General features: G+C 35.0%; 1 protein-coding gene across 1 annotated transcript in view; it reads right to left on the bottom strand.

Annotated features, from left to right (window-relative positions):
- Nucleotides 1-13,312, bottom strand: part of LOC105308984 (negative regulator of P-body association) — an 88,001-nt gene extending 74,689 nt beyond the window's left edge. Inside the window, exons 1-2 of the mRNA XM_023525944.1 lie at nt 12,961-13,312; nt 11,118-11,254 (exon numbers count right to left, since the gene is read on the bottom strand). Coding sequence (XP_023381712.1) covers nt 12,990-13,196 — 207 coding nt within the window. The 5' untranslated portion in view covers nt 13,197-13,312 and the 3' untranslated portion in view covers nt 11,118-11,254; nt 12,961-12,989. The remainder of the gene's footprint in view (nt 1-11,117; nt 11,255-12,960) is intronic.
- Between the last annotated feature and the right edge of the window lie 307 nt (nt 13,313-13,619).

The following is a 13,619-nucleotide window of genomic DNA, read 5'->3' as shown; positions in this document are numbered from 1 at the left end:
AAAAAAAAAAACCTGGTAAAGATAACACAAAAAAAAACTACAGATCAATATCTCTCATGAACAAAGATGCAAAAATCCTAAATAAGATACTAGCGAACCGAATACAGCAACATATTAGAAAGATTACATACCACGATCAAGTGGGCTTCATCCCAGATGCACAGGGATGGTTCGACATACGCAAATAATTAATGTGATATACCACACAAACAAATTAAAAAATAAGAATCATATGATCATATCAATAGATGCAGAAAAAGCCTTCGACATGCATTTATAATCGAAACACTTAACAAAATTGGTATAGAAGAAAAGTACCTTAACATAATAAAGGCCATATATGACAAACGTTCAGCCAACATTATACTTAATGGTGAAAAACTAAAAACCTTCTCTCTAAGATCAGGAACAATGCAAGGTTCTCCACTATCACCCCTCTTATTCAATATAACACTGGAGGTCCTAGCGAGTGCGATCAGATAAGAGAATGCTATAAAATGCATCCAAATAGGAAATGAAGAAGTCAAAACTGTCACTATTTGCTAATGACATGATTCTCTATATAGGAAACCCTAAAGACTCCACAAGAACACTACTAGAAACAATAAGCATACACAGTAAAGTCTCTGGATACAAAATCAACGTTCAAAAATGCATAGCGTTTCTATACTCTAATAATGAAGCATCAGTAAAAGAAGTAAAAAAATTATTCCTTTTGCAATTGCGATAAAAAGAATAAAATAGCTGGAATAAATTTCACAAAACAAGTGAAGGACCTATATAATGAAAACTATAAGACTCTATTAAAAGAAATCGAAAAAGATACAAAGAAATGGAAAAAAATATTCTGAGTTCTCTGATTAGAAGAATCAACATAGTTAAAATGACCATATTACCTAAAGCGTTATACAGATTTAATGCAATCCCTATCAAAACCCAATTGGCATTTTTTTAAAGAAATAGAACAAAAAATCATCAGATATTTATGGGAGCACAAAAGACCCCAAATTCCCAAAGCCATCCTGAGAAAAAAGAATGAGGCTGGAGGCATCACTTTGTCTAACTACAAATTATACTACAAAGCGACAATAATCAAAATTGCATGGTATTGGCAGCAAAACAGACTCACGGACCAGTGGAACAGAATCAAGAGTCCAGTAGTAAACCCATATTTATATGGGCAAAGAATTTTCTACAAAGCCAAAAACATACAGTGGAAAAAGAAAAGCCTCTTCAGTAAATGGTGCTGGGAAAACTGGAAAGCCATCTGCAAAAGAATGAATCTAGACTGTTGTTTATCACCACACACCAAAATTAACTCAAAATGGATTAAGGACCTGAATATAAGAACTGAAACAATAAAATGCATAGAAGAAAACAGAGGAACTAAATTCAAGGACCTTGGACTTAAAGAGGATTTTATGAATTTGACCTCAAAGGCAAGGGAAGTAAAAGCTAAAATAAATGAATGGGACTGCATCAAACTAAAAAGCTTATGCTCAGCAAAAGAAATCTTTAACAAGGTAAACAGAAAACCATACAAATGGGAAAATATCTTTGCAAGCAACACCTCTGATAAGGGCCTACTATCCAAAATATACAAAGAACTCATACAATTCAATAATGACAAAAAAACAAATGATCCAATCAAAAAATAGTCATAGGACGTGAACAGACACTTCTCTCTAGAGAACATACAAACGGCCAACAAATATTTAAAAAGATGCTCAACATCCCTAGCTATTAAGGAAATGCGAATTAAAACCACAATGAGATACCATTTCACACCTGTTAGAAAAGGTATAATCAACAGGACAATTAATAACAAGTGTTGGAGAGGATGCAGAAAAAAAGGAACCCTCATACACTGCTGGTGGGACTGCTAATTAGTACAGCTCATATGAAAAACAGTATGGAGTTTCCTCAGAAAACTAAGAATTGATCTAGCATATGATCCAGCAATCCCTCTACTGGGTATTTACCCCAAAGACTTGAAAACCCATAACCAAAAAGATACTTGCACACCAATATTCATAACAGCTTATTCACAGTGGCCAGGCCATGGAAGCAATCAAAGTGTCCTACAATAGATGATTGGCTAAAGAAGCTGTAGCACATATATACAATGGAATATTACTCACCTATAAGTAGAGATGAAATCCTGCCATTTGTGACAACATGGATAGACCTCGAGATAATCATGCTAAGCGAAATAAGCCAGACAGAAAAAGTTGAAAATCACATGATATCACTTATATGTGTGATACAAACATAAAAGCGACAAATGAACAGGACAAACAAACAGAGACTCATGGACATGGGTTATAGACTATTGGTTACCAGAGGGTAGAGGGTGGGGAAGAAGGAGGAGGTATATAGTTAAAGGGGGTCAAATATATTTTAGCTGAAGAAAACTGGACTTTGGTTGGTAAACACACAATAAAGTATACAGATGTCAAATTATAATGTACATCTGAAATTATATAATTATATTAACCAATGTTACCCTAATAAACTTTAAAAAAAAGGAAAAATAGAAAATAGGGAATTACTGGTCTTATATTCCACAATATACCAGATTGACTTAACAGACATTTTTAGAACACCTCATCCCAAAACTGCAGATTACACATTTTTCTCCCATGCGCATGAAACATTTTCTATGATAGACACATATTAGGCCACAAAACAAGTCTTAATAAATTCAAGAATACCAAAATTATATTGAGCATATTTTCTGGCCACAGTGGCTTGAAACAAGAAATCAACTATGGCAGAAAAACTGAAAAAAAAAAAACCACACACAAATATACGTGGAGATTAAACAACATGCAACTAAACAAACAATGGATCGCAGAGGATATCAAGCATGAAATCAAAAATTACCTTGAGACAAATGAAAATGAAAATACAACGTTACAAAATTTATAAGATGCAGCAAAAGTCTTTTTAAGAGGAAAATGTATTGTTATACAGGCTTACCTCAATAAGCAAGCAAAATCGCAAATGAACAATCTAACTTTACACCTGACGGAACTAGAAACAAAACTCAAAGTACGTAGAAAGAAATAAAGTTCAAAGCAGAAATAAACAAAGTAGAGACTAAAAAGCAATGGGAAAGATTAATGAAACTAAAAGTTGGTTATCTAAAAGCATAAATAAAATTGGCAAGCTCTATCAAAACTCATCAAGAACAAAACACATCCCAAATAAACAAAATCTGAGATGAAAGAGAAAAGATTACAATTGACACCACAAAAAGGATCATTAAAGAATACTATAAAGGTAGTAGGATACAAAATCGATATACAGATATGTTATATTTCTATACACTAATAACTAACAGTCAGAAGGAAAAATCAAAACAATACCATTTATAATAGTTCCAAAAAGAATAAAATACATAGGAAGAAATTAAACCAAGGAGCTGAAAAACCCACACTCTGAAAACTATATGACACTGAAGAAAGAAAATGAAGAGGACGCAAATAAATGCAAGGATATACCGTACTCATGGATTTGAAAAATATTGTTAAAATGACCAAACTACCCAAAGCAATCTATAGGTTTAATGTAATCCCTATAAAAATGCCAATGACATTTCTCTCATTACTGGAAATATAACCCTAACATTTATATAGAACCACAAAAGACTACAAACAGTCAAAGCAATCTTGAGAAAGAAGAACATAGTTGGAGGTATCACACTCCCTGATTTCAGACTATACTATAAAGCTATAATAATCAAAACAGTATGGTACTAGAACAAAAACAGACATATAGATAGATGAAATAGAGAAGCCCCAAAATAAACCCTTGCTTATATGGTCAATGACTATATGACAAAGTAGGTAACAACATACAATGGAGAAATAACAGTCCCTTCAACAAGTGGTATTAGGGAAAACCGAACAGATACATGCAAAAAATAAAATTGGACCACTCTCTTACATCATACATAAAACAAACTCAAAATAGATTAAAGACTTAAATGTAATACTTGAAGCTATAAAATTCCTAGAAGAAAACACAGTATAATATTTGATATTAGTCTTAGTCTTATCAAAAATGTCTTTTCGATAAGATCCCCTCAAGCAAGGTAAACAAAAGCAAAAATAAAGAAATGGACTTTGTCAAACTGAAAAGCTTCTGCACAGTGAAGGAATCCATTAATTTTTTAAAGGGACAACCTGCTGAATAGGAGAGATATTTGCAAATAATCCAAAAGGAGTTTATATCTAAAATATATAAAAAATTCATACAACTCAATAACACAAAAAAAATCATTTAAAAAAATAATCAAAAAATGAGCAGAGAACATGAAGAGACATTTTTCTGGAGAAAGCATACAGATGGCCAAAAGATATATAAAAAGATACTCAATGACAATAATCACCAGGAAACATAAAATCACAATGAGATATCACTTTACACCAGAATGGATATTATCAAAAAGTCAACAAATACCAAGAGTTGGCAAGGAGGTGGAGAAAAGTAAACTGTCATGCACTGTTAGTAGAATTGTAAATTGGTGTAGCCTCTATGAAAAACAGTACAGATTCCCCAAGAAATTAAAAATAGAACTACCAAACGACCCAGCAATACCACTTCTGGGTATTTATCAGATATAAAGGAAAACGCCAATTTGAACAGATATATACCCCTATTATGATCATTACAGCATTATTTAAAATATCTAAGATGTTCATCTACAGATGAATGGCTAAAGAGAATGTAATATACACACACAATGGAATATTAGTCATAAAAAATGAAATCTTGCTATTTGCTACAACATGGATGGATCTTGAGGATATTATGCAAAGTGAAATGAGTCAAAGGAAGACAAATACTTTTTGATTTCACTTATATGTGGAATCGAAAAAACAAACAAAACAAAAATATACTCGTAGATACAGAGAACAAACTAATGATTGACATGAAGATGGGTGGTTTGGAGTGGGTGAAAAGGTTTAGGAGGAAAAGAGGTACAAACTTCCAGTTATAAAATAAATAAGCCACAGAGATGTAGTGCACAACACATAATATAGTCAACAATATCATTATAATTTGTATGGTGACAGATGGTCACTGGACTCAATGTAGTGATCACATCATAAGGTGTGTGTATACACACACACACGTCGACTCATTATGCTGAAGCTAATATAATACTGCATGTCTACCATATTTTAATAAAAATTATAAAAAGAAAAGTATGGTACTGGCATAAAAACAGACACTTAGACCAATGGAACAGAATTGAGAGCCCAGAAATAAACCCCTACTTATATGGTCACTTAATATTTGACAAGGAAGCCAAGAATACTCGATGGAGAAAAGATAGTCTATTCGATAAACGATGCTGGAAAAACTGCAAAATTACATTAAAAAGAATGAATCTGAAGCACGATGTTACATCACTCACAAAAATTAATGCAAAATATGTTGAACACTTAGGGTAAGACTTGAAACCACAAACTCTAAAAAACGTAGGGGAAAAGCTTCTTGACATAGGTCTTTGCAAGGATTTTGTGGCTATGACACCAAAAGCAAAAGCAATAAAAGAAAAAGTCAACAAGCAGGACTACCTCAAACTGAAAACCTTCTGCACAGTAAAAGAAATGATCGATAGATTGTAAAGGAAACCTATGAAACGGGAGAAAATATTTTCAAACCACATTGGAATAAGGAATTAATATCCAAAAATAATATAAAGATCTCATACAACTCAATTGCAGAAAAACAAGTAATCCAATTTTAAAAGGTGCAAAATGCCTGAATAGAAGTTATTCCAAAGAAGATATGCAAATGGCCAACAGGTACATAAAAATCTGCTCATTATCACTAATCATCAGAGAAATGAAAATCAAAACCACAATGAGACATCTCATACTTGTTAGAATGGCTATCATCAAAAATACAAGAGATAACAAATACTGGTGAGGATGTAGAGAAAAGGGAACGAACCACTGTATGCTATTGGTCAACACATTAATTGCTATATCTACTATGGAGAACAGTATAAAATTTTCTCAAATATTAAAAGTAGGACTATTATGACTTAGCGATCCTACTGGGAATATATCTGAAGGAAATGAAATCACTATGGTGAAGCAATAGCTGCACCCCCACGTTCATTGCATCATTATTTACAATAAACAAGACATTGAAACAAAGTAAGTGTTCATCAACAGATGAATGGACAAAGAAAATGAACTGCATATATACAATGGACTATTCAGCCATAAAAAATAATGTAATCCAATTGCGGTTCCGGTCAAGGTGGCAGAATAGATAACCACTGTGCTTGCTCCTCTCACAATCTTATCAAAATTACAATTAAACTACAGAACAACCATCATTCTGAGTCACCTGAGGTCTAGCTGAACAAAAGTCCTACAATGGGGGACACACAGAAGAGGCCAACTAAAAACTGCTAGGAGGGGCAGAGACTCAGAGATCCAACACCTGCATGTGGCGGTTGAGAACTGGGAGAAATATCTCTGCTGCAGATGTCCCCCCAGAGGAGCGAGAGATCCTGGTCCCATACCCAGCTCCCCATCCCAGGGTTCCAGTTCCACTTAGAGACATCCCCACAATTTCTGGCTGTGAAAACCAGTGGAAATTGTGGCTGAGTGAGACAGAGGGCTGCTGAAGTCACAGACATTCCTCTTACGGGGTCAGCGTGTGGACTTACTTGCTGATGAACTCACTCATTCTGCGTTCCATCACTGGGGCAGCAGATGGAAAGGCACCAGGGACATAAGGGAAGAAACTGAGTTGTCTGGCTTCAGAGCAAGGAGTGGAAGAGAAACTTTCTCCCAGAGAGAAGTTCCAGCAGAATCCATTGATTCTTTGATGAACCCTCGCCCTTCCTGGAGCACAGACACAGACAGATGCCATATTTGAGTCTCCATCAACCTGGATTACACTGGTCACCCTGCCCTAGTGTATCCCTGAGACTCTGCCCCACCCAACTTGCAGGCACACCCCAGCCACTTCCAGTGGCTTTTCCATACAAATGGCCTGTCTTGGCTCATGCTGTGGACTTTCCTAAAATCTCTCAAAGGCTCACAAACCCAAATAAAGAGCATCTGGCCTCAGCATGCTCGTACCTCTTGCTGAGCAGCCTGAAGCCTGTCACAAGGAGCAGCAAGCTACAGTTTGGGACTTGGCCTCTCGAGGTACCTCCAAGCCCAGTGTGGCTGATAGCCATCTGCAGATTTCTTAGTGACTTTTGCCAGGTGGCCCCAGCCAATACACAGGCTGCGGCTGAGCTTGGTCTGTGGCAGAGCTCCTTCCAGGAGGCCCAGGGCCACATGCCCAGCTTCCACGGAGCCTGAGCACCACCCAGGCCTGCATCCAAAGATGACACAAACAAAAGGCAGACAGGGCACATACTAGAGCCCTGCTAAAGCAAATCTTGCTTCACAGGGTCAGCCCCTTACCAGCCAGTCCTCCCAACCAATCAGCCCAAGGTCAATCCCTCCTACTGACATACAAACAGCAACCAAAGCTCAACTACAACAGGAAGACACACATGACACACATAAGTGACACATCTGAAGCATCTGGCTCAGGTGACATGGGAAGACTGCACCACTGGGCCCCAGAGGGCACATAATAGATAAGGCCACTCTACTAAGAATGGGAGACATGGCAGCCCTACCTAATACATAGAAATTAACACAGACAGCCTGTCAAAATGGGAGACAAAGAAACATGTCTCAAATGAAAGAATAGAACAAAGTTCCAGAAAAAGAACTAAATAAAATGAAGACAAGCAATCTACCAGATGCAGAGTTCAAAATATGGATTATAAGGATGCTCAATGAACTTAGGAGAAGAGTAGATGAGAACTTTGACAAAGAGATAGAAAATATAAAAGTGGAGCTAGAAAACATAAAAAGAAAACAAACAAACCCAAAACACTACTTCAAAGGGACATATGAACCTATATGTTAACTGCAGCATTATTTACAATAGCCGAGATATGTTGGCAACCTCAGTGTCTATCAAAAGGTAAATGGATATAGAAGAGTTGGTACATATATACAATAAAATACTAGCCATAAAAAAGAATGAAATCTTGTTAGCTGCAACGACACGGATGGACCTAGAGGGTATTGTACTAACTGGAGTCAGAGAAAATGTGCTAAGTCAGACAGAGAAAAACAAATGCCATATTATTTCATTTAAATGTGGAATCTAAAGAACTCTTAGATATAGAGAACATTTTGATAGATGCCAGATGGGAGGGGATTTGTGGTGTGGATGAAAAAGGAAAGGTAGTAAGAAGTACAAATTGGTAGTTACAAGCAGTCATAAAGATGTAAAGTATAGCATAAGGAATACAGTCAATAATATTGTAATATCTATATACGGTGTCAGATGGAAACTAGATATATTGGGGTGATCACTTTGCAAGTTATATAAATGTCTAGTCAGCATGTTGTACACCAGAAACTAATGTAATATCGTATACCAACTATAATTGAAAAAGACGAGGGGAAAATTAAATCATTTCTTCAATTAAATAAATTAATTAATAAAAAATAAAACAAAACAAAAACAAAATAAAACAAACAAAAGAAGGCAATTCTGCCATTTCCAAAATAATGAATAAACCTTGAGAACCTTATGCTAAGTGAAATAATTCAGACGGAAAAAGACAAATACTATATAATTTCACTTATACAAGGAATCTAAAAAAAATTAATTCATAGAAACAGAGAGTGGACTGGTGGTTTCCAGGGATGGCAGGGTTGGGGAAATGCGTGAAGGTGGTCAAAGGATATAAACTTTCAGTTATAACATGAATAAGTTCTTGCAATTTAATGTACAGCATGATGTACATTATATTATAGTTAATACTACAGTTATAATATAGTTATATAAAATTATAAAACTATAGTTATAGTATACTTAATACTATACTATGGACTAGTGAGTATAGTTAACAATATTGTATACTTAAAAGTTAAGAGAGTAGATCTTAAAAATTCTAACCACACACACACAAAAAATGGTAACTATGTAAGATGACTGATGTGCTAACTAATCTTACTGTGTTACTCATTCTGTAATATGCATATATTGCAAATCATCACATTGTACACCTTAAACTTACAACAATTTTATATGTCAAATATATGTCAATAAAGGTGGGAAAAAATAATATAGCTTACATTGTCCATTTGAAATATGTTTTCTCGAACTCATCCCTTTCTCAGTGAATGAGTACATAATCGTGACAATAAAGGTTTATGAAACATAACAAAAAAATGGAACAATGTCAAATTCCTATTTTATCCCATGTACTGAAGTTGTGTAATAGAAAGGCATTGTTCTGAGAATATTACACTGAAGTATTCACAGGTAAAGGAGCATGATGTCTGCAAGTTAAAGAGAAAAAGAGTAAAAGGGAGAGAGAGAGAAGAAAAGGGATGGGGGAGGAAGAGAGGAAAAAAGGTAAGGGAGAGGGAGAAGGAAATGATAGAGAATGATATGGAAATAGAGAATGATAAAGCAAACATGGCCAAATGGTAATTGGTGAATCTAGGTAAAGGGTATAATGGAGTTCTTTGTAATATTCTTACAATTTTTCTTTAAGTATAAAATTAAATCAAAATAAAAAATTTAAAAACATAAGTATAAGGGATGGATACCAGAAGAAAGTAGGTAGGGGATGGGTGAAAAGGAGAAGAAGAATATAGTTAATGATATTGTGATAAGTTTGCACATTGATAGATGGTTACTAGTATTAGTGAGGTGATCACATTGTAAGGTATAAAAATGTCAAATCACTATAAGATTGTATACCAACTATGCTTAAATAAAAATATATTTTAAAAAGTATAAATAGCAGCAATAATTCCATCATTGAATAGCACAATCACACTTTTCCTATGTATTTAATGAAAAAAAAAAAAGTTTTATATTGCCAAAATCTATTGGGATAAGGAACCAGTATATAATTTTGGTTTTTGTTACCAGAAAGACAAAAGACATAAAACATTTTAAAGCAGAAAATAAGATGAAGTTCATCTATAACTGAACTAATGATTTCACAATATGATTTTTAAAACAGACTTTTGTGTTTGTAAATAAAAAAAACTCATGAGTCAAAAAGAAATCATAAATTAGAAAATAATAATTGAATTACAATAAATTACTACATATAAAAACCTGTGAAATTCTTCTAAAGTGGTAGATAGTGAAAAATTTATAGTCATAGTTTAGAAAAGAAAACTGAAAATTACTGACATATAAGACCAAATAAATAAACCAGAAAAAGAGCAAACAGAAAGTAAAGAAAAAAATAAAAAAGCAAAAGTTAATAAAATAGGAAACAAAATATTCAATGGTGAGGTCTGATGAAACCAAAAATGAGAAATACATTAGAAAATTGATTACTGTAATTTATCATACAGTCACGCTGTCATATTAATGAGGAAAAAAAACCCATATGATCATAGCAGTAAATACCAAGTATCTGGAGAAGAAACTGCATACTAATTCATAATAAAAACTCTCTGCAAACTAAGAATAGAAAGGAACTTCCTTAACCTGAAAAAGAAAATCTACTAAAATGGTGAAACATTTATAGAATTCCCTTGTAAATTCAGTAGCAAGACAAGGAAATCCTCTATCACTGCTACTATTTCTCATTGTACTGAAGATCCTAACTAGCACAATAAAATAAGTTAAAAAATGGCAAAAAATATTGGACAATCTAAAATATATTGGGAAGAAACTGCCATTATTCCCAATGTAATTAACAGAAAATCCATAATTAGAACAAATACAATTCAGAAAGCTACAGCATATAAAATCAACATGTAAGAATAATCACAAAATGTGGTTTAAAAGATACATTTCACAATAACATCAGAAACTATAAGGTAATTAGAGTGAATGGAACAAAACAGCTTATAGATTTACACTTTTGTGGTATATATGGATGGTTTCATATAGTGTAGAAAATGCTTTCAATTTTATCATTTGGTGATAGCTTTTTGGTTTTTGTTTGGCTAGTTATTTTTAATGTCATAATTAATCAGTTTAGTGTCATTTTTCTTCCCCCCTTAGTAAGTTTTTAGTAAGGACATTACCTTAACAATCACAACTTCCCAGCACAGGACAACAGAAAAAGCAGGGTAGCATTGTCAATAATCTTCATTGTCTTCACTGGATGAACTATTTTACAAATAGGTGAAGGAAACTGAGTCATACTGTAATCCTTCAACGACTGAAAAATAGTAAAATAAGGTAAAATCATTTTTTGTTAATTTATCTCTTTCCCCTGACCTCTTCAAGTCCTGTTCCACCATACCCCCATTTCAATTTTATACTCCTGTAAAAACAGTTATATAGATAGTATTGAAAGGATCCATTGCATATCAATAACAAATAATAATTGACAATAAGTACAATAATAAGTATAGACTATGGAAGCCCTTTAGAACAGTGTCTGGCATGTAAAAAATGTTCGGTAAACATTATTACAATTTTTCAGTGATTTGAATCACTGAAAGAAATTATGTAGCTCTTGCACTTCTTGCCATACACAACCTTTGTTTTCTATGTGAGCAGATCTATGCTCTCCTGCTCACCACCACGACTGTTTGGACAAAGAGGTAAAGTTGAGGGAAATCAGGCTTAAGGAATGACCTGGTGATGCTTTCAAGCGAAATAGAGCTCATTAGTTTTCTATGCACTACCACCAAGCCCTAAATCCAGAACCCCCTTAGTTGCCACTGTTAGACTATTATTCATTGACTTATTTATTCAAATAGATTTCACTCCTACTATGTACCAGGCACTATGCCTTGGCCATCCATCCCTTTCAGCTCCCAGTACACTACCTAGTCCATTGCAAGGATTCCATAAAGGTTTATTGCATGAATGAAGAAGGGATGCCCTGTGTCCTTTGGATTACAAAGATCTGTGATGCTTAGGTCAGATTTGGTTTTATTTCTTGTATTCTATAAGTTCATATAAATAGAAGATTGTTTCTCTGATAGTAAAAACTTTATAGTAAAAACTGAACTCCTATAATGTGTCACTTGCTTGAAAATCTTCAATGGTTGCCACTACATATGGATTAAACTGCATAGTCCTTAGCATTATATTGAAGGCCCTGCAACACTCTATTTCACCTCCAAGTCCTCATAGATTCAGAATTATAGCCAAGCTTTTCCCAGAACAAGCCTGTCTTGGGGCTTTTGTTCCAGAAATACTAGGCCTGAAAAACATTCTCTCCCCTTCCACATGAAAAGATGTCACTCACTCTTTAAGGTCCACCCAAATTTCCCCTTTCTTCTTAGATAGTTCATGATTACTACCAAGCAGAATGATTTGGTCCACCCTAAGTTGCTTCCTGAATACCTTGAACAAGCAAATATTATGGCACTAGGGTTTGACTTAACATATTCTATTTTTTTTTTTTTACTTACTAAATTCTCTCACCATACACAATCACACTTTTGCAGCTCTTATAAGCACCGTGCTAAGCACAGGCATTAGACCTTCAATACATCTTTACTGGTCTTAAACAGCATTTTTTTAATTGAAAGTTTCAAATATACACAAAAGTAGTGAGAACAGTATAATGAATCGCCATGTATACAAAACCTTGTTATAATAATTATCAACTCATGAACCTTTTGTTTGTAAGCCCCACCTCGACCCCTCGAAATTACTTTCAAACATATCAAAAGATTCAACTCTATTTCTTAAAAAATAACCACTGTTATCACATTATAATAAAATAATTCTTATGTCATTAAATATCCATAATTTCATCCAAGTATATTTTGTGAGTTATTTAATGCCTGCATAGTCTTTCTTCAATTTTAAAATCGTGGAGCGAACAGGGAAAATGAGAAGGCGATCTAGGAAATGCATAATTAGGATTCGGAGAGCCTGGATGTTCCAGATGAGAAAGAATCTAACCTGGTTTAGGATGAGAGAAGTATATTCTACTACTTCTCCGGAGGAGGAGGGTGCGACGTTAGACCAGGTGATGCTGGAGGAGGTGCGGAGGGGAGAGAAGTACTACCTCCGTTGGGGGTTCCTTCCGGATAATCCCACCGTGGAGCTAGGAGGCAGCGCTTTTTTGGAGGCTTGGTTTCCCGTGTGTTTCCAGGTGGGAGCGTGGATCTCCCGGATGTACAAGGTTGGTCCTCCATAAGGGTTATAGGACCTGGGTGTCAGCTCTCTCTGGTGGACCCTGGCGAGGCCAAAAGACCTGAGATGGCGGCGAGTTTCCTCCAGGCACAGAGCTTCCTCCCGGTTTCTCTCTTACCGCATTTCCTGTATCCTGATACGTATATCCCCTTTTTGCCTCCGCCCCAGCTCCCTACCCTACCCCATTTTAACGTTTTTACAAGGATCAGCCTTTTAAAAAGTGACTCGTATAGTATATGTAATATAATGCTTTATCATCGTCCCTCCCCCTGCGTAACTAAATCTATGGACAGACTTATACATTTTATGCTACTTTATAATTAAAGTTAGGTTTACGCCTAAGTGGTAAACTCTGCATAGATTGTGGAACCGCACGGAGTGTGAGGGGCGGGTCTGGAGCCGGGGCGGGGAGAACAAAGAAATTA

Source organism: Pteropus vampyrus, unplaced genomic scaffold (assembly GCF_000151845.1).
Source record: "Pteropus vampyrus isolate Shadow unplaced genomic scaffold, Pvam_2.0 Scaffold651, whole genome shotgun sequence".
Taxonomy (NCBI): Eukaryota; Metazoa; Chordata; class Mammalia; order Chiroptera; family Pteropodidae; genus Pteropus; species Pteropus vampyrus.
This window is presented reverse-complemented; position numbering and strand designations above follow the sequence as displayed.